Source organism: Marmota monax, unplaced genomic scaffold, assembly GCF_021218885.2.
Source record: "Marmota monax isolate L192 unplaced genomic scaffold, Marmota_monax_Labrador192_F-V1.1 WCK01_AAM20220418_F8-fsc00088, whole genome shotgun sequence".
Lineage (NCBI taxonomy): Eukaryota > Metazoa > Chordata > Mammalia > Rodentia > Sciuridae > Marmota > Marmota monax.
The window spans coordinates 3,499,300-3,521,592 of NW_026694492.1; the positions used below are offsets into that span (position 1 = coordinate 3,499,300).

The 22,293-nt window shown below is 33.5% G+C and overlaps 1 protein-coding gene across 7 annotated transcripts; it reads left to right on the forward strand.

The window, feature by feature from the left end:
• The first annotated feature begins 18 nt into the window (after window positions 1-18).
• On the forward strand, window positions 19-20,154 carry CUNH18orf54 (chromosome unknown C18orf54 homolog). Of its 7 annotated transcripts, none has more exons than XM_046419489.2 (9): window positions 19-200; window positions 706-783; window positions 2,833-3,161; window positions 4,177-4,962; window positions 5,278-5,428; window positions 8,287-8,389; window positions 12,792-12,920; window positions 14,449-14,519; window positions 16,597-20,154. In XM_046419489.2, exons 3-9 carry the CDS (start codon window positions 2,879-2,881, stop codon window positions 16,667-16,669), a joined length of 1,596 nt encoding a protein of 531 aa, XP_046275445.1. In that variant the 5' UTR covers window positions 19-200; window positions 706-783; window positions 2,833-2,878; the 3' UTR covers window positions 16,670-20,154. The 7 variants fall into 7 exon arrangements, with proteins under 7 accessions (XP_046275445.1, XP_046275446.1, XP_046275443.1 ...); XM_046419490.2 differs by having other exon boundaries at window positions 19-165; XM_046419487.2 differs by lacking the exon at window positions 706-783.
• Window positions 20,155-22,293: the final 2,139 nt, after the last annotated feature.

Consider the following 22,293-nt stretch of genomic DNA (forward strand, 5'->3'; position numbering starts at 1 on the left):
GCACCGCAGGCCCGCGCCATGTTGGGTCGGTTTGAAGGCGAGCGCGGGCGTGGCTGGCGCTGTGACGGCGGCGGAGGCTGCGGGCTGGGGCGCCTGAGGTGATGCTTTGTCGCGTCCCCTGCATTCCGTAGCAGGTCTGGGCTTTCCGCGGAGACTGGTGGAAACGTGCGTTTTTTGAACTTCATTTGGGTCCTTCGTGGGTGAGTTAGGCGGGAAAGAAGGGCGTCTTTTCGAGCGGCGCCCCATCCTCGGACCGCCCGAGGGAAAGGCTAACGGACGGGCGCCCGCAGGGACGGGGAAGAGGCCTCGGGAGGGGGGGCGCGCGTGGGGACGTGGAGGAACGCTAGCGGGCGGGGCCGGCGGGAGAGGGGCCCGGGCTTGCGCTTTCTGGGTGGTCGCCCCGGAATGCCCGCCGCGGCGCCCTGCATTAAAGGTTTCGGAGTGAAAAGCCACTGAAGCCGGGGGCCGGGGTGTTGGAGAAATCGGGCGGAAAGTTGAGACCCGTCGCGCTCCGAATGCGCGGATGCCGGCCCCGGAGGTGGCGCCGGCTGCCGGGGCTTTGCACGTCCCGTCCTCCTGCTGCAGAGTAGAGCAGCGTTCGCCTCCGTAGCTTAGGAACTGGGAGCCGCTTCTTGGCTTCTTAACACGGAACATTCTCTGTTTTGCATCAGGGTTTTTTTTTTTTTTTTTTTTTTTGCTCTTAAGCTCTTAAATTTTGACGTTCCCTTGAGCATGATGGATTTGCTTTAGGATATTCGAACTGAAGTGATTATGGAGGAAATGGTAAGACGCTCGGACTTTGCTTAAAGTGCGTGAGATTCGAAATGATCCCGCGGTTGACGTGGGGAGAAGGGGGTGGGGATCTGGATAGTTGAGGTTTGTTGCTCATTGGTGGAAGCAGCGTGGCGGATGCAGAGGAATTTATTCAAAGACCCTACCTACTTTTGCATAGGTCTGAAAACTTTCCATAAAATAGAAATTAAATTGTGGATTCTCTTGTCGTCACGCTTGTGAATTAAAATGACATGGTGAATGTCATCACCCACTTATGAAGAACCATAACCCAATTAGTTAAGGTTTTGTAAAATAAAATCGTAACCTGTTATATGTTCAGATAAGGCGGGGGGACTGTCAGTTAAACTTAGGGAAGTAAATTTTCTTGTGCATTTAAGCCATTCTGTGGAGATCTCCCTATATCATGACATTTCAAGGATATGGAAGAGGCTAAATAGTCGTTTTCTTATGTTCTGTTGTCCGAACACTGTCAGAATTCTGGAAAGGCACGCTCTGAGGCTGTGGACAGGAGGTGTTATTACCATCTCTTTGATTAAAACTTTCTATAATTTAAAGGCAAATTTGACAGTTGCTAAGGTTAAATTAAAAAGCTATTGTGACTTAAATATTTCCAAAATGATAGCCAAAAAACAAACATACTGACTATAACATCATAGCATGTTAAGTGTTAGACATTAATTCTTCTTTTTTATTATAGAAAATTCTTTACTTCTCAACAAATGTCATATCATGTTCTGAGTTTTAGTGCCTGTTCATTCTGTTTTTTCTTGGGTTTTTAAATATAGTTCCTATTATTCCTGTAATAAGTTGTTTTAGTAATAAAAAAACCCCATCAAGATGAATACATTAAGTTAATTTCACATGATCTAAACTTATTTTGAAAGATGAGCTGAATCTGGTCAACATAAAAATTGAAAATAGGATGGTATTAAAAAAATGTTATTTTAGCTGGGCATGGTGGTGCACACCTCTAATCCCAGCTACTGTGGAAGCTGAGGTAAGACAGTATTGCAAGCTTGAAGGCATTCTGGGTAAATTAGGGAGACCCCCTCTCTCCAAAAAAAAAAAAAAAAAAGGCTGAATGGTGTGGCTCAATGGTAGTGTGCTTGTCTAGTGTGCAAGTGTGCATGAGTTTGATCCCCAGTTCTGTCAAAAAAAGGTTATTTTAGGAAAAGTTCAGATTGTTAGCTCATTCTGAAGTAAGACTTATAGTTTATTTATATTTTGTGTTCGTTAGTCTTTTTTTGGGAGAATGACTGAAGTTTCATCTTGGCATTTACAATTTTGAAAGTGGATGTTTTTCTTTTTGCTTCCAATGGTTAATGACTTTAAAAATGTATTGGAAGTTGGTAGGTACAGTTGTATGTGTCTGTAGTCTCCTCTATTCAGAAGACTGAGACAGGAAGACCTCTTGGGCTCAAGAATTCAAGGCCAGCCTGGGCAACAAATTTCTTTTTTCCTTTTCATTGAGTACCTACTATTTGCAGTGAATGGTTGTAAGCTTATGATTTATTGTATATAAGGGAATGTTAGGTTTGTGATGTCATAGAATATGTCACCATTAGCAAACAGACTTTCATCAGTGGTTTTTAGGACTTTAAATGTGAGTATTCTTTCATTGATACTTCTCATGTATATTCTCAGACAACTTTTGTATACATACTTCCAGGCACATAGTAGCTGCTTAATAAGTGTTTTCTACATCATTGATGAAAGAATTTGTAAAATACTAGGAAACCTACAATGCCTGAAAAGGAGTTTCTATTATAAATAACTGATTTTATTTCTTTTTTTTTTTAATTTTTAATATTTATTTTTTAATATTTGGCGGACACAACATCTTTGTCTGTATGTGGTGCTGAGGATCGAACCCAGGCCGCACGCATGCCAGGCGAGCGCGCTACCGCTTGAGCCACATCCCCACCCTGATTTTATTTCTTAAAGAAAAATTTTAAGTTAGTGTATTTAGTAATTTTCTCTGTATATCATCATTATTCCTTTTAATTGGTGCCTTAACTATTTGTTTTCATGTTACAGTTGTCTTTAAGGAAAATGGATAAAAGTAACCCATGTTGAGGAAGCCATGGCAAAATCAAACACAAAGCACAGAGTTTGTTCTCAGGAATCTTCAGTCTCTTCCCTTCTGGCAAGCTGCAATCTGAATGGTGGTAATTCTTCCAACTCTAATGGCCCTTTTCACTATAAGGATAAACTGTACAGTTCTGCTTCTCAGGCTCTGCAGGCCTACATTGATGATTTTGATTTAAGCCAAATATACTCTGATACAAGCACTGGAAAAATTAGCAGTGATAAGAGATCTGCGAATGTGCCTCAATTCTCCAAATATATTTATAAACCAAACAATGGTATGCTTTTATTTGTTTTCTTTGTCTAATAATTTGAAGCATTTCAGAGATTGACTGTAGTCTTATAAAGTTAAACTTTTTTTTGTTATGTCAGAATAAAAATAACCTATAGTAAAAAAAAATCTGAATAGTTTTGTGAAATGCTTGCATAATTCTCTGGTTCTCAGAAATTTTCAGCTTAAAAATTCCTCTTTGACCTTGCAAGGGAAGTTGATGAGTCTAAGAGCAGGTAGCTCCTAACTTAAGTCATTTTACTATCTTGTAATGGATAGAGTACTGATGTGCTTTTTGGCTTTCATTAACTAGCTTAATGACCTTAAAGTGCACCCTTTCTAAGTTTATTCTTGCTCAATTTCAATTGATAAGATAGATCTGTATTAGTCTTTCTGATCTATATCTTATGGAACAATAATGTTCAAAAGATAAAGAGTTTTCTTGATAAAACTTCCACGAAGACAAGTTCATATAATGCAGTTGCTGATAAACCAGTTAGCACTTTATTGAGCACTTACAGAATAGGCCTAGAATAGAAAAAGTTTGCATTAAATTCTTAGTTATGAACAATATTTTTCAGAAGAATAGAATTAGAACACCTGTCTTCTGTGTTGTAACCATGCCTTTGCAGGGTAAGAGAGAACAAAAATTAATTTTTCCACCTAGTTGAACCGCATATTTTTCTATGTTACAGCCAATATTGAATGAACCATGTTGATTTGATTGTATTAATTCATTGGGTATGTCTAGATGAAGAAAATTGAAGAAATCCTAAAGTAAAAAACATGGGGAAATTTAGGTGATTGGAGAGAAATGTATAGAAATTAAACATTGAAGAGATGTGAGAAAGCAAGCATGTTCTGTTTTCTTAACCTGTATCTTTTATACATTCAATTAAAACTTTAGTGAGGATAATGAGGTGACAAAAACAATTCTCAGTTCCTTAATTCTTGTTTACTGTTGAATGTTACTAAGTATAGATGATAAAGGAAGATAAATTGAACTATGTTTTATTTTTCAGCTTTTGAAAATCTTGGTCACAAAAAGCACTCAAACTCCTTATCATATAGAAGAGAGATTGTTAATGACATAGATTCCATTAGCCTAACAACTGATGATCTGTTAAGACTTCCAGCAGATGGATTATTTTCTTTCACTGATGTTGGACCAGTAAAACTATGCAAGAAAAACAAGAAATGCACTGGAAGACTGGGTTCCTCGGCCATTAAAAAGCATCTGAATTTTCAAGATTCCTGCACTTCCATGGGCAAGGATAACTTAGTTACACGTGTTGTAGACACAAATATAAATGGAAAGCAATGTAGTAAACTAAAAAGCCCAAAACTTATGAATAGGACCAATAAATGTATTTTTGAATCATCTTTATCTTTTCCCAAGAAATCATCATTGAAAGAGAGTTCACAACACAGTCTTGAAAAGAATTATCCAAGATGGCTCACTAGCCAGAAATCTGACCTCAATGTTTCAGGGATAAGTAGTTTACCTGATTTCAAATACCCAGTCTGGCTCCACAATCAAGACTTGCTACCTGATGCAAGTAGTCAAAAGGTTTATAAAGTATTTAAAGAAGACCATTCTTCCTCTAGACATAGTTATCAGGCACAAAGAACTTCTCGGCTTACAAATAAGTTAGATTGTTGTGAATATTCTTTTGAGCCCTCAAATTTTTCAAATTACTTGAGTGATGATAAAGGATTAGTTAATGAATACAGATGTGATTCTGAACATAGCCAATGTCAGTATGAGAATCCACTTCTCTCAGGACAATCCAAAAAGCCATTCAGTGGTAATATTTTGTTTTTAGTTTTTTGTTTTTGGTTTTTTAAACAAAAGGAAGTACTGAAAATTTGGACTAATATCTAGGATCTTTTATGTTTTATTTTTGCTGTAATGATATATGTCTTTAGAATGCTTTTAACCTTAATTTAATGCAGATTCTTTAGGTTTATTTTTTTTCTCCCCTTTTTTCTTTGCTTGAAGTGTTAACATTTAGTATAATTTGCTGTTAATGTCTTAATTATCTTAAATCTTGTTGCCTTTGTGAGATTTTGTAGTGCTTTCCATTTGTTTTTGAAGAATTAATATAATATTTTTAAATTAGGTGACAAAATTGAACTGCTTATCCTGAAGGCCAAGAAAAATCTGGATCAGTGTACTGAAGAATTACCAAAGTCTGTGGAAAAGGATGACAGTCCTTGTTCATTAGATAAACTTGAAGCTGAAAGATCATGGGAAAATATTCCTGTTACTTTGTAAGTGACAATGGAAAAGCTGTTGAGTTTCCCAAATGAAAAATGCTGTGTGAACATCAGATTTATTTTTTAAATAACTTAATGGTAATTAATAATAACTTTGTAATTCTGTAGAATGCATCCTTCAGTGTTGGTTACTTTAAATTGCAGTGTTTATTGTTACCACAAGATGGTGTAATGTTTCATGCCCATAGGTACATTATGTAATTTCTATCTTTGTTACATATTCATTTTGTTTCACTGTTAAATATTGGTATATGTCAATATGAGGGATTAGAACCAAAAATGGTTAATTTGCAAATGGAGAATTGTTAGGCAATTCTTGTTCCTTTTTTCAATTTTAAGCTCCACCCCTCCCCATGTTCACTAAATATATATCCTTATATTTAGTTATTCATTCCTTTTCATTTATATTTTACATTATCTTTTAGTTACCATTTTCCTTAAATGATGAGCATTTTCTTATATGGTCTATCATTTAGGTTTTTGTAGTTTCTAAAATTGTTTTCATTTGTTGTTTTTAATTTTTCTATCATATAGTTTCTCAGAATAATTCTAAAAATGTTTACCTAGCCACCTGAGAGTGTGAATGTGGAGTTAGTTTTTATTGTTAGTGATGTTATTACATTTGGACTTACCAGCAATGCATTATTGGTGACATATCATGCCTTAGGCTCTTATAAATTATTATTATTGTTGTTGTTATCATTAGTTTCTGTACCAGGAATTGAACCCAGGGGCACTTAATCACTGAGTTTCATCCCTTGCCCTTTTTGTATTTTATTTAGAGAACAGGGTCTTGATAAATTGCTTATGATCTCCATAAGTTGCTGAGGCTCGCTTTGAAATGGCAATCTTCCTGCCTCAGCCTCCTGAGCTCCTGGGATTACAGATATCTGCCACTGTTCCCAGCCTCTTCTAAATTATCTTTAGTTGTCTGGGCTTTCATTTTGTTAGAGTTTATTAATTCCTGGGTTTATTTTTGATTACTTCTAAATTAAATACCTAATTTTTGAATGTTGACACTGATTGTAATTCCAATTTGGATTCCCATCTTTGCCCTTTAGAGTTGGAGAAAAAAATAACTGCTCTGAAATTGTTATGAAGAGTCAATTGGTTAGAGTGTTAAATTACTTTTAGTATAATTTGTGACTAAGGATGAACATTTTTATAAGTCGTAGTAGCGATGATGATCATCCAGAATATTTCATTTTCTTCTTTTAGCTTAATTTCTTGAATTTGGTTTGGCCTACCAATCTGCATACAGAGTAGTTCAGTTTTGAAGGATCAGTTAACATTTTGATGCTTATATTTGTAGATAAAACAAATCTGTTTCAGATTGACAAATTATTATCAACCTGACATTAGGCTGAAACAAAATAGAACGTGAAGCAACTAAAGGTAGAATTCTAAAAGGAAGAATATAATCATAACAGTTAATTGTTTTTTAAACAACTTTTTATTATGAAAAATTTCAAACAAATACAAAGGTAGAGGAATAACATAATTAATTCTGCATTAATAATCACATCATCTTCAGTGATTGGGTGTGAAAATGTCTTTTTACAACAGTTGGTTGATGGATATATAAACTTTATTGGTAAACAATAAGGGAAAAGACTACTTAAAGTGAGAAAAAGCTTATGGTAAATTAGCAATTGAATATGCCAATAAAGAAGTGCTTTTTATAAAGAAATAATATTAGCACGTGACATTTAAATTATTTAAAAAGATTCTCAGATCTCTGAGTTCTTGAGAGTTACATTCTTTTTAGTGGTATATGAGTAACAAATGGAATGAATAGAGTGCTGAGAGTGCTCTTTCCTCTATTACTTAATCATTAAGAAAGAAATGAGTATTTATAGTAAATGTACCAGCTTCATAGAGAGTTAACACTGTGATTTTTGCATTACCTTTAAGTAGTGACAAATGTGGAAACTGAAGTTCTGACAAATTACCTAAGATCATATTATGAAATGGGATTGGGATTGTGCTCAGGAATTTTAATTTCAAAAGTAATCCTTTTCCCAGTATAATCTATAATCTATCCACATGTAAAAACCAGTTCTGGAGGGGTGGTCTGTCCTATCACCTTGAAGTGGGAGAACATCTAACTGCCATTTCAGTAGAAATTTATGGAGTTGTGGGATTTTTTATTATCATTGGGTAAATAGCTTTAAAAATCTTTTTATTTGTTTGTGGTGCTGTGGATTGAACTCAGGGCCTTGCACATGCTAGACAGTGCTCTACTACTGAGCACACTGACCCCCAGTCCTAACAATGTTTAATTGGAAAAATGGACTGCTCAATTTTTTTGGCAGGGGTCGGGGTACCTGGGATTGAACTCAGGGGCACTCTTGAGCCACATCCCCAGCCCTATTTTGTATTTTTTATTTAGAGACAGGGTCTCACTGAGTTGTTTAGCACCTTGCAGTTGCTGAGGCTGGCTTTGAATTTATGATCCTCCTATCTCAGCCTCCCGAGCTGCTAGGATTACAGGTGTGCACCATTAGCACCCGGCTGTACTGCTCATTTTAAACAGTGAGTTTTTAATGACTGTTCTGTGGTTAAGGGCTTATTCATTTAGTTGAGGACTTGTATCTTCAGTTTCTTTTTAAAGTTTTTCTTCAAAGCTTGAAAGGTGAATCAGGAGGACGGGAGGGGGGGATTGGATTGGATTCTAGTATCAATTTAGGGAGAAGATAGAGGAATTACCATCCAACATTGATGTGAGTCATATTCATGATGGTTATTTCTTGGTGACCACTTGCATTTGAAAATCCTTAAAGTAATATATTGTATAATTTTTGGAATTTGGGAACTTAATTGCTGTTTTATATCTTTTCAATCCTGTTTAGCAAATCTCCTGTTCCTGTTAATTCTAATGATAGTACTCGACAAACTTCAAGTGAAAAGTATGCTAAAGAGGTTCTTGAAGACTTTTTAAACAATGATAATCAGGTGAGTGAAATTAAATCTTAACTTATTAAAAGAAGGGTTATGACTAATATATAGTTATTAATTTCTAAGTTCTTAGGTGTTTTACAACAAGAATAGCCCAGATTCTCAACACACATCCATAAAACCATAACTCCTTTCAGAATTATTGGTAATTTTATTTTAATATTCTAAAGTAGAAGGACCTGGGGTTGAATTCTGCAGATAGGCTAAATTATTATTATAATGTTTGTTTGTTTCTGGAAAACATGTAAATAGACCATTATACAGGAAATTTTATTTTCTCAGGTCAGTAGAATATTGAGGTTTGTGTTTCTAATATACATTTATAAATATTTTAAAATAGAAAATGACAGATCTACATTTTGAAGTAGAAACTAGCTGTTGTGTGAAGCATATCTTGAAACTACCTAGAGAAGGAGCCGGGAACCTAATTGGGAGGCTATTGCAGTCTTTTGGAATTGGAAGAGTAATGACTTTGATTAGAGTTGGCATGTTGGAGGTGGTCACAAATTGTTAGACTTGAGATATATTTTGAAGATAGTCCTGATAGGATGAATACAATATGATTGAGCCAAGCAATATAGGGGATTGGTGGTGGCGTTTATTTAAAGAAGGAGTACTGGTAGAAGAATAAGTTTGGGAGTTTTTTTTTTTTTAAGATTAAGATAGATGAGTATTAATACTAATCAATGATACCCTAGCACCCTTGCCCACACATACACAACCTCACTACCAGGATCATTTTTCTTTTTTGAGGTTTGCTTTGTTTGAAATTTTAAATGTATAGAAAGTTGCAAAAATAATATAAAAATTTCTGTGTTCCCTTCTCCCAGAGTCCCATAATATTAACAACTTATAGAACCATAGTACAATAATTAGCAGGTCATTGTCTTAGTTACAGAACTCTTCAGTGTGTAGCTTTCACAAGTTTTACTCAGTGACCTATTCCAGGTTCCACTCTGGGATCCAACATTACATTTAGTTGTAGTGTTTCCTCAATTGACTTTATTCTGTTCAGCTCTTTAGTCTTTCCTTGACACACTTGAAAAGTACTCGTCAGTGTTTTTGTAGATAGTTTGTTTGTAGAAGTTTTCTCATGATAAGGAGGATGGGGTTGTGCATTTTTGGCAAGAATACCAATGAAGTAATATTGTGCCTTTTCAGTGCATTATTTTAGATGGTTGACAGTATTATGTCATTGATAATAATATTGACATGTTAACAGTAAAATAATAGTAATATAACAGTATAATATTCTGTTCATATTGATGGTGTTAAACTTGAGTGCTTGATTAAGGTGGTATTTATTAGCTTTAGTAAAGCTACCATTTCCCATTATAATTAGTATGTATCTTAGGGAAGGTACTTGGAGACTGCAAAGTTATATCCACTAATTTTAATATCATTGGTGAATCTTGTCTTCAACATGTATTAATTGAAATTCTTGTGTAATAATAGTTATGCCTTCTCCCCTATTTGTTTATGAAATTATTGACATCAGTAGGGACTCAGATTTTTTTTTTAATTCTAGTTTTATAATACAAAATTATTTATATTGTTCAAATTGTTACAGTTTAGGACCATAAGAGTTCCTTGCGCTTAGTTCCTGTGTCCTTTTGACATGCCCCCATTCTTTTTCGAGCTCTTCTCTGAGGAGCTGTGGTTGTTTTTATTAGAAAATGGTATTTAGAAACAAAGAGCTAGGCACTGGATGTGCTTATTGCTGTTGGATTGTTATTCATTCTAGACTCATCAGGCTGATGGAAGCATGTTTATACCAAACCATATATTATTACACATCTATGTTTCTATACCTGTATATGTGTATATAGATATATATAAAACCAGGAGTTCATACTGATACTTAAGATTTTCAGTTTAATTCTACAAGGTTTGGTTTAGCTTTTCCTTATTTTTATTTTTTTGGTACCAGGGATTGGACTCAAGGGCACTCAGCTACCGAGCCACATCCCCAGCCCTTTTTTAATTTTTTATTTTGAGATAGAGTCTCACTAGGTTACTTACTAAATTGCTGAGGCTAGTTTTGAACCTACAATCCTCTTGCCTACACTTCCTAAGTCACGGGATTATGGGTATACATCACCCATGCTTTCTTCCTTATTTCTAATTATTTTCTTCCCAACTAACTCCCTTTAGTGTGGTTGTATTTATTTATTATACTGTTGGTAATTTACTATTACATTTTGGGCTTCCCTCATGTTCCGTTTAATTTAAATTGTCTGTTTTTTGAATGTTTGAAACATTACTATGGTTCTGAGAGAGATAAACAAAAAGATGTACCCAGAGACATTGATTACTAGAGTCTTGTTTTGTTTTTTTTTTTTGTCACTGGGGATTGATTCCAGAGGTGCTTGACCACTGAGCCACATCCTCAGTCCTTTTTTATATTTGATTTAGAGGCAGGGTCTTGCTGAGTTGCTTAAGGCCTCTCTAAGTTGCTAAGGCTGGTTTGTGATCCACCTGCCTCAACCTCTCAAGCCTCTGGAATTACCAGCATTCACCACTGTGCCCCACTTTGTTACCAGTTTTAATGACAAATCTCATATATGTATGTGTGTGTGTGTGTGTGTGTGTGTATACATGTATATATATATGTATATATATCACAATACCAACATTTATTAAGCCCAACTGAATCGTTATACTCTGCTTCTTTTTCTTCTTAAAATTTTAAATTTATATATATTTATAGCAAAAAATATATATACATTTGCCAGTTTAACCAAACCTTTTTTTGTGTGTCTGGTGCCAGATCCTTGCACATGTTTGGCAAATACTCTGTCCCTGAGCCAAATCCCCACCTGCTTTTTAAATTTCATTTGGAGACAGAATCTTGTTAAATTGCCGGGCCTGGCCTTGAATTTGTGTTTCTCCTGCCTCAGCCTTCCTAGTATCAAGGATTATAGGCACAGCTGTACCACTGTGCTAACCTAGTTTAGCCCTTTTTAAGTGTACTACTGAGGCATTTAGTATTTGTACATAGTATAGCCATCACCATCATTCAAGTCCAGAACTTTTTTCATCTTCCCACATGGGAACTCTGCACCCATTAAACACCAACTCTTCATTTTCTCTCCCCCCACCCTCTGGTAAAAGCAACATTCTACTTTCTGTCACTGAATTTATTACTCTCAGAACCACATATATGAAGTGTCATATAATATTTTTCCTATCATGACTGGCTTATTTCATTTGACTTAATGTCTTTAAGATTCATTCATGTTGGAGCATATGACAAAAATTTCCTTTGTTCCTTAGACTGAATAATATTCCTGTGCATGTGCCACATTTATCTATTCATCCACATATGGACACTGGGGTTCTTCAGCTTTTTGCTATTATGGATGCTGCTATGAATATGAGTATGCAGATATCTGCTTAAGTTCTTGCCTTTGCTTCTTTTGGATATATACCTAGAAGGCAAATTGCAGGATCATAGGGTAATTCTGTGTTTAGAATTTTGAGGAATTATTATGCTGTTTTTCATGGTGGATGTACCATTTATATTCCCATACTCTGTTTCTTATATTCTGTTCATCTAACTGTGGGAGGATCTTTAAAATCTTTTTAGTCATTCTGCTTTCCTTGAATGTCTTACATAAGTCAAACACTTCCTATTTAAGTGAAGTTTAAATATTATGTATACTTGCATAGCCAATGCTGAAATATGTTAAATTACAGATATCTTCAGAAATTTATTTGCTACTTTGTGTATAGCCTTTAGGACATAGCAACTCATTTAAAATATGAAAAAATATAGACTGTTAAGGCTTTTTAAAAGAAGTTTTAAAATATCCCTTACAAATTATCTTACCTTATTTGTCCACCTTATTTGGCTAAGTGCTGTTGCCTTTTTTGGACACAGGTAAGGTCAGTGATAAATGAGATGTGATATTTAGGTAGTTCTTTCACCTGAAGAGGTGAAAGGTCAGTATTCTCTTTATGAAAACATACATGTAAGTTTGCAGAGAAAGCTATATTTGGAATTTTAGTCCTAACTCAGCTGATAACTAGTATCATTTACATATCTGAAACGAGCATGCTGGTTTCCCTGCTCTCTGAAGATCTTTTCCATCATAAAAAACTGTAATTTTAAGCCTACGAAATTAATTTGTTTAAATATAAACATTTACTATTCATTTTGAAAGAGTAGGGATTAGAAAGAATATGCCAAACTTAATCATATTATCTCCAAATAGCTTCATCTGGGGACTGGGTATGAGGAAGTGGTTAAGTTACAATTTTGATTTTTTAAAACACTTTAATGTACATTATTTAGATTTTTGTATTAATTTTATTTTGGGGGAAAATAACACAAAATAAAACTCTTATTAAATTCTCTCACATTTGAATGGTCTACTATTATCTGTTTTAACTGTAGAGCTCTACCCTTTCTGGAGGCAAACATCATGGTCCTGTTGAAGCTTTGAAACAAATGTTATTTAATCTTCAAGCAGTACAAGAAAGTTTTAATCAGAATAGAACTGCAGATCCAAAAGAAGAGGTAAAAGTAAGCAAAAACTTGACTTATAAATTGAGATCTGGGCTGCTATTCTATAGGGGATGAATTTTCTTCATAAAGGTATAGTTTTTAAAGTCTGGATTCTAATTCTGCCACTTACTAGCAAGTAGAACATTTGTACATATCATTTCACCTCCTTAGTTTCAGTTTTAATATATTTTTTTTAATTGACAAATAAACATTGTGTATATTTTTGGTGTACAACATGATGCTTTAAAATATGTATACACTGTGGAATGGTTAAATTGAGTTAATTGACATATATTACCAACACTTAAAATATACTGCCAATAATTTTAAGTGTGCAGTGCATTATTATTAACTATAGTTACCATGTTGTACAGCTGCTCCCTTGAATGTATTTCTCCTAATTAAATTTTGTATTCTTTGACCAACACCTTCCTATCTACCAACTACCAGCCATTGGTAACCACCATTTTACTCTACTTCTGTTAGTTGGACTTTTTTGGATTCCACATATAAGTGAGATCATGTAGCATTTATCCTTTTGGACCTGAGGTTGTTGAGAAATTGAAACAAATGATATAAAGTACTTAATATAGTGCTTTGCAACTGGTAAATACTCAATAAATGTTAGCTTTGTTTTGGTTGTCATTGTTTTGTTGTTATTAGTCAATAGAGTTTTATGAAATTCAGTTTTTAATTTTTTTTAGTTGTAGATGGACACAATACCTTTATTTTATTTTATTTTTTTAATATTTGTTTTTTAGTTGTTGATGGATCTTTATTTTATTTATTTGTATGTGGTGCTGAGAATCGAACCCAGTGCGTCATGCATGCTAGGCAGACTCACTACCATTGAGCCACAACCCCAACCCCAGTACCTTTATTTTATTTGTTTATTTTTGTGTGGTGCAGAGGATCGAATCCCATGTCTTTACCATTGCGTTACAACCCCAGCCCTAAAATTCAGTTTTTAATGAGTGGATCAGCTCTTGAGAACTACTACAACCTATTCATTTGAATTATATTTTAAAAATTTTTCTCCCAACATTCTAATAATCATAACATTAACATACAGAGTGTAACCCTGCTTCTTTCCCTTCCCCTTTTAAGCATCATTGAGATACCACCTTATTCAGTGAAGTTGTAATTTGAGGCAAAGATTTAATTTTTAATGGATGTAGAATTTTTTCTTTTTTAATACTTGTTTAGATATTGGTGGGCTTTATTTTGTTCATTTATTTGTATGCAGTACTGAGAATTGAACCCAGTGCCTCACACATGCTAGGCAAGTGCTTTACCACAGAACAACAACCCTAGCTCCTGGATGTATAATTTTTAATGTATAATTGAAAGATGAATCTAAGTGGTAGTTGTATTTTTAAAATAAAGGAAAAATAAAAACATTTAATGCTCTCTTAACTTGATGGTAAAATGAATTCTTGAAAATGGAGAAAATATATTTTTTATGTTTTTAATCATATTTTAATAGCATTTAATTTTGAAATTTAAAAAAATATTTTTTTTTTTGCTTTTTGGTGTTTAATAATAGATTTCAGAGGATGATTTCTCTAAATTACAATTGAAGGGAAGTATGATTCCTATTACTAGGTCTCTTCAAAAGTAAGTATTCTTTACTAATATAGATACAAATTCAACTTAATCGACAGTCCTTTGACCAAAATTAGGATGGAATTAAGTAGTTTCAAAAATAGATGCATAGTAGGCATATTTAAGCTTCTTAGAAAAACATTTTCTGTTAAATCTGTTATTTCCTGTTTAAAATGTTCTAAGGACCTAATGAGATATCCTTAGACACTTAAAATATAACAGATATGAACAGCTCACTTTCTCTTTTAATTTCTGAGTAATAGCAATAATTTGAGATAGTATGTATGGATATCCTATAATAATAACTTGTGAAATGAATTTTTATAGTTTGTTTAGAATACATATAATAGCAACAAATGTATCATTATTTGACATCTAAAATTATATACAAAGTATATATAAAGTATAATATTTGAATATAAAGATACATCTAAGTTTCTTAGTTAAATTCTCTAATATAAAAGTGAAGAATATAAATCTTTTCTATGGTTATGATATTGACAAAAGAGAAAGCTCTTTATGAATTTGGTTGTGTGACCATGAAGTGTCCTCAGAAGATAGAATTACTGAGTTTAAGTTTAAGAAATAATAAGATAAAAAATTTTTCTCTTGTAACTTATTTCAAAACTTGACAATAAGTGAAGCTAACTAAATGTTTCCTACCTTTTTTATTTTCAAAATTTGCTTAGGATTCTGTTAAGTAAATAAGTAGTGGAAAAGTATAAACATAAGATGTGAACTTAGGACTCTAATTTAATTATATACATGTTTGGTAGAAATAATGCTTGTTTCTTTGTAGCTTGTCATTGTACTTGAATATGGTGTTTTATACTTAGTAGAAATCAGTGTATAATGACAGATTACATTTATTGAATATTTGAATGTTCTAAGTGCTATTGAGTATAATTCATTCAATCCTTAAGACCCTTTGAGGAAAGTACTATTTTTGTCTTCATAATATAGATTACGTAATTGTTATAGAGTATTAATAAATAAACTTGCTCAAGGTTGCAAAGCTAGTAAGAAGTAGCATTGGGACTCAGACAGAGTAGGCAGTCTGGATTGAAAACCTATTTCTAACACTAATGGTAGTGTAAATTGTTCATGGAGAATAGGACCTTAGCTGATCATCTAGGATGAAGACATCATTCTGCTTTAGATTTTGAAGTGAATGATTTCAAGCTTTTCATTGCTGTTAAAAACATTGATATTGTACTTGTGTTGCAGACCCAAGTGTGTTTTCTGAGATAAAGTACGTATCTTAAGAGATCTTTTTCTTGGTTAAAAATAAACACTGGGCTGTAAGTCACCATAAAAACTGATACTGATCCATATGTGCTTTTAGAGTGTGCTACCTACAAAATTCTACTTTTAAGGAGAACAAAATTCATGTTTTGTTAGATTGCATTTAGTTGTTGATTTTGTTGGGATAACAGGAGCAATCTTAAATTTGAAAAGTTTTGTCAGTAAAGAATTTGAACTGTTAGGAAGTAAATTCAGATGTTCAAAAGTGTGTCAGTATACTTTTCATTGTTTTTAGTCTGTAAATTGACTTTTTAAGGGTAATTAAAAATTAATTCAATTCCAGAATTATGCTTTCTAGGTTGCAAAGTATTCTGGTTAGGTATATGGTCATCTTTTCCATGTTTTATGGTTAGGATAATATACACTATTCACTCATATTGGAGAAGTCATTGATTTTCCTCCCACTCAATAAAAATGTGTTTTATTTACAACTGTAACTGACCTTAAAAGTGCTGTCACTTGTTAAGTATGATACAAATGATATGTTATTCTTTCTTCTTAGGTTACTTGGCAGATTAACTTAAAAATTGAATGTCAAAAATACAATTTCTAAATAAATGTTTATTGAAGATTAGGAAATTATTTTAACCCTCAAATATTCAGATCTGAAAAGTTTTATAAGGAATAGTTTTCAGTAGTTTGATATTTATATTATTCTCTTGAGTTCATTTTTTCTACTAATTTTGAAGTTAATAAACAATGTAAATCACCCTTTGTTGCTGTCTTCATTGGCTATTCAGTCCTTAATGTTGGTTTATAATGTATTCTATACTTTTTAATGAAGGGCCTTGCACCACTTATCTCGCCTGAGAGACCTGGTTGATGATACCAGTGGGAAACAGTCACCGAAAATGTGAAGAAGAAAATAAAATTGTCACCAAAATAAATAGTCACCACAGAACAAATATGTATTTTTTTTCCTATTACTTAAGCTGACAAAGTAAATACAAGCCATGCACTATTCTGTCATTGATTCAAGTATATTTCTTGAAGGCTGACCTTGAAAATGTTCATAAATTTGTGACCTATCTTCATTTTGTGCCTAAATAGTAGAATGTGAACTGAAGGACCCACAATTTATGTTAAAGTGTTACTTGGTCTTTAGACCAGGAAATGTGTAATATTTAAACATGGATGATTTTAATTCTTGATGTTTTTATCTATGCTTAACCTTCTTTAGTATTCCCTTTTTTTAAAAAAAAAATAAATAAAAATATAGCATTCACTTTTAAGCAGCTTAAAGGAATACCAAAATTGTTATAGTTTATTTGGAAGTCTGTTACTTTTAAAATTTCAGAAATCAAATATCTCTAAGATATGTTGTACTTTTTTATGGTATCAGTTTAACAGTGGGTTATATAGAGCTAAAAGGAATTTTTTATTGTGACATCTAACAACTCATTCAACTAATGCTTTGATTCTATGTGAGATAATCTTTATAATACTTGACAGTTTACAAATCACTTTGCTGGAGACATATGAACTTTATTAGATTATTTTCCAGATTTTAGTCTTAAGGTTAGGTATTAAAAACTGGACTTAGATTCCAGTTGCTTTATGAAATTTGAAACTAAACTTTAAAAGTGTGGAAATCAACTTGTGTATTTTAAAGATATTTTTTAAGAGTTGGGTTTTCTTTAAAGCCTCTATAGTCTTCAGAGTTTGACTCTAGCTAGAACTGAACATAGCTCTTTGATTTTTGTAATTTCTTCCAAGCAGGTGTTATAACTATTTATAATAAACAGGAAGCATTTTTATGAACAATTAAAAATTGTCATAAAGCATGACTAATATAACATATTGAACAGCCTAATGAAATTAAAGAATATCTGAATATATTTTCAAGTACTACATACTAACACTTTACCCAATGGCAGCATTTTTGCTAAGTAGATTTACTGTCAGGTATTTCTAAGCACATAGTATCAAAGAATTTTTTCCCCAAAATATTGTTTGTATTTAGTACCTTTGTTACAGAACTGAAGTGTCAAACACTAAAGACTAAATCCTGTGGGTTACCTTCAGCCCGGGAGGTTTTTTTGTTTCGTTTTGTTTTGTTACTGGGGATTGAAACAGTTACCGAAAAATGTGAAGAGGAAAATAAAATTGTCACCACAATAAATAGTCACCACAGGACAAATATGTATTTTTTTCCTATTGCTTAAGCTTTCAGAGTTAATACAAGCCATGTACTATTGTATTTTTGATTCAAGTATATTTTTTAAAAAACTAACCTTGAAAATGTTCATAATTTTGAGGGGCACTCAACCACTGAGTTACATCCCCAGCCATTTTTTTTTTTTTTGTATTTTATTTAGAGACAGGGTCTCACTGAGTTGCTTACCACTTTGCTAAGCTGCTGAGGTTGGCTTTGAACTCACAATCTTCCTGCCTCAGCCTCCAGATCTGCTGGGATTACAGGCGTGTGCCCCTGTGCTCAGCTATTTTTTTTTTTTTTTAACTTTACTGCTTTGACTGGTTCAAGAGGCACTTACCAATAAAGTTATTTTGTTTACTTTGTGGAGATGTTTTTACCACTGACATTCTATTTTATGATTATGGTCCGTTGTGCAGCAAAGAGTTTGCATAACCAAATAGGGAATTACTTTGAAGATTATATTTGGCTAATTTTTTTTTAAGAGAGAGAGAGAGAGAGAGAGAGAGAGAGAGAATTTTTTAATATTTCTTTTTAGTTTTTGGCGGACACTACATCTTTGTATGTGGTACTGAGGATCGAACCTGGGCCGCACGCATGCCTGGCAAGCGCACTACCACTTGAGCCACATCCCCAGCCCTATATTTGGCTATTAAAAACACAGATTTTCAGTGGGTAAACTTCAGGTGGATCTGGGTGGATCAAGTTCCAGGCCTTGTGATACCCTCCATTAGACAAATTCTAAAGAAGGCAGAGATAATAAAGACATCAGGCAATGATTTCCAATTGCATGTTAGCTGTATGTAGACCAACATAATATATACCATAGCCATAATCTCTTTGGAGATTGTGCTATAATGACTTTGAATAGTGCCAGTTTGGATTGTGCTCCTATTTGCAAGAATGTAGTTCCAATAATGAACAAGATAATCCTATTCTAAAATTGTATGTTATAACTAATATTTTAAGAAACTTTATAATACCAGTGGAGAGCAGTATTTTCACTTTTGTGTTAAATATGGAAAAGTTTTATTCTTTTACCTACAAAAAGGAATTTATAGGCTAGGCATGGTGCCACATGTCTATAATCCCAGTGGCTTTGGGAGGCTGAAGCAAGAGGATTGCAAGTTCAAAGCCAGCCTCAGCAATTTAGCGAGGCCCTGAGCAACTTAGTGCTATCCTGTCTCAAAACAAAAAATTAAATAGGCTGCGGAAGTGGCTCAGTGTTAAAAGAACCCCTGGGTTCAATCCCTGGTACCCCCCCCCCCCCCCCCAAAAAAAATGAATTTATCAAAATCCATTCTTCTCAAAAGAAACATGTGACTCAACTAAAAAAAATCTAAATAATAAATGTTCAGGAAATTCTGTACAGAAATGATTTAGTTACATGCTTAGTTAATATTTCAAGGTTTTTTGTTTGTTTTTGAAATTTTGGGAGGAAAGAGGGACCAGCAGTATGGAGACTGCTAAGTAGAGAATTAATTAAGACAGATAATGAGAACAATTATATTTAAAAAATTATATTGTGAATACAAAATTTTATCAATTCTTTCACTGTTTTAGGTATATTGAGAAATTGTTAAATAGAAAAAAATTAACAAATTTAGTAAGATATTTCAAAAATTTTAATTGAATATGAAAAATGTATTTTACAAAAGCCTAATCCCCCAAATTTTTTGAGATCAAGGAATAAAGATATAATCAATATAGGAAGAGTTTAAGACTGAAACATGTTGTCGTCATTATCAGCGTGAATTCTACTTTCAGTCTTTTCTGTGACAATTCTTTTCTCCTTCCTAGAGATTTCTGACAAAAATGAGGTTTATTTTTTGGACATGTATCACTATAATTATGTTCTTTTTGAAATTTATAAATGTGCAATGTTTTGGAATTTTGTATTTAATGGTTTATAATGCCTTGTTAAATTATATGTAGTTACAAAACAATGTCACCCAAAGATAAATCATGACAAGATTCCTTGTTTTTTCCTGTGGTTTGAATACACGGGATTGCTCTTACAGATGTGAATTTTTATTTGTTTTGTTTTGTTTCTGTTTCACCCTTTACTCCTGTATTTGAAAATCTATTTAGTTGAAGTACTGTCAGGAAATGAACTTGTCAAAAGGAAAGTAGCATGAAAAGAGAAAAAAGAAGCAAAGGCCAATAAAGTTGATAGTTTTTGAGCAAGTGAGAGTTCTTGAAATGTGCAAAACTGTATATGCTGTTCCATGTATAGATGTTTTATACTTGGTTATATGATATGTTGGATTGCATTGTCTGTTATGTAAGACTGGGTAAATCTAGGCCTCAACCTCGACTGGTTGTACAAGTTATATTGTTAGGTATTTTTTCCTGTGTTATTTCATATTATTCCTTCATTTTTGTTTTTTCATAATCCCATGTCTCTTGTGGGCAAAAAATCTTGGCTTTTTATTCTCCCTGTTTATTCTACATTGCCCTTATTCTAGACAGTAACACTTTTTCTCAGATTGAAACAACTTTATCAGTCATTTATTACATTCATTGGGACTGGTTTATTTGTTTTCTAATGCCTATTCCTACCTTAAACTTTTCTCCCTGCTCACTTTTATAGGGAAACTAGACTGAGTGGACTTAACATTGTATACCACTACTCTTAACTTTGCTGATTTATTTCAACAATTTGCCTTAACACTATTGTTTTACTCAGAATCTTGCAAACTTTCTACATGTCTCCTCATCTTTGTGCATATTATTTCTCACACTTGAAAATACAGATTGGATATCCCTTTTTCAAAATGTGTGGGGCCAGGAGTGTTTCAGATTTGGCATTTTTCAGATTTTCAGAATGTTTGCATAGACTTTAGGTTGAGCATTCCTAATCCAAAATTCCAAAATATGAAATGCTACCAAATCTAAAAAATTTTGAGCATTATGTCAGTGTTAGGATTTTCAGATTAAAGGTATTCATCCAGTTTTCATTCTTTTTTTAAAGCTTACTTTTATATTTGTTTTTTAAAGCTGTCACCGAGGTTTACCTTTCCTTTTTCAGACATTCTAACCATCTTCCAAACTTGGGTAGGTTGCTTCTCACTCATTTAGCTTTTGTTTTCCTTGCTTTGATGTTTGGATAGTTCTCCTTATACTTCTTCAGGAGAGGATAAATCTCAAAAAATGTTAGCTGATTGATTGTGTTTTATTTCTTTGATGATAGTACAGCTTCTATTTCTTTACATAATCAGGAAAAAGTAAACTCTGTTGTGTATAAAGTAGTCTTAGGTATTCATTGATGATTCTAAATGTAGTTTTCTGTATAAATTATGAATTTAAGACAAAAGATACCACATCCTTTACTTATATGATATTCTGCAAATCTTTTTATTTAAAAACATTTTGTCAGGCGTGGTGACGCATGCCTGTAATCCCAGCGGCTCACGAGGCTGGACAGGTAGATTGCGATTTCAAAGCTACCCTCAGCAATGGCAAGGCGCTAAGCAACTCAGTGAGACCCTGTCTCTAAATAAAATACAAAAAAGGGCTGGGGATGTGGCTCAGTGGTTGAGTGCCCTTGAGTTCAATCTCTGATGCCAAAACAAAACAAAACAAAAAAACATTTTGATAACTATTTCTCTTATTATTATTAAAAACAATTTTAGCAAGTTAAGAGTAACAGATTTTCCACCAGCTCCCTGCTCCCACACACTCATAGCTTTCCCTCTTTTCATCATTTACTGCCAGAGTCATAGAGTTGGTGCCATTGATGAACCTGGCTTGTCATATCCTCACCCATTAGGGTTCACTCTTGGTACACATTCTGTGGATTTGGCAAAGATACAAATGACATATGTCTATTATAGTACCATACATACAGAGTAGTATTTCATTGCCCTAAAAATCATCATACTCTTATTATTCATTCCTCCCTCTCTCGATGCTATGTAAACACATTTTAAAATGAAGTGAATTATACATATTTTGGAGACTTATTTCTTCCTTTTTTGCTGCTGCTGCTGCTGTTCATTAAATAGGATCAACAATTGTGTAAGTATTATGGATGTTATAAGCCTCTGACTTCTTGAGCCCTCAAACTTCAAGATTTTTAAAAGTGTTCAGTAGTTCGCATTTCATGAAATCTGCCATCCATTTTATATGCCCAGAGCTAAATCTAGAAAAATTTTAGTGACTCTTTTAGTCCATCTTTATTGCTGTAATAAAATACTCAAAACTGGGTAAATCATGAAGGACAGAAATTTCTTACAGTTCAGGTGGGCTTGGAAGTTCACTATCAAGATGCTGGCAGGTTCTGCTGTCTCTCTATTGAGGGCTGCTTTATGCTTCCAAGTTGGT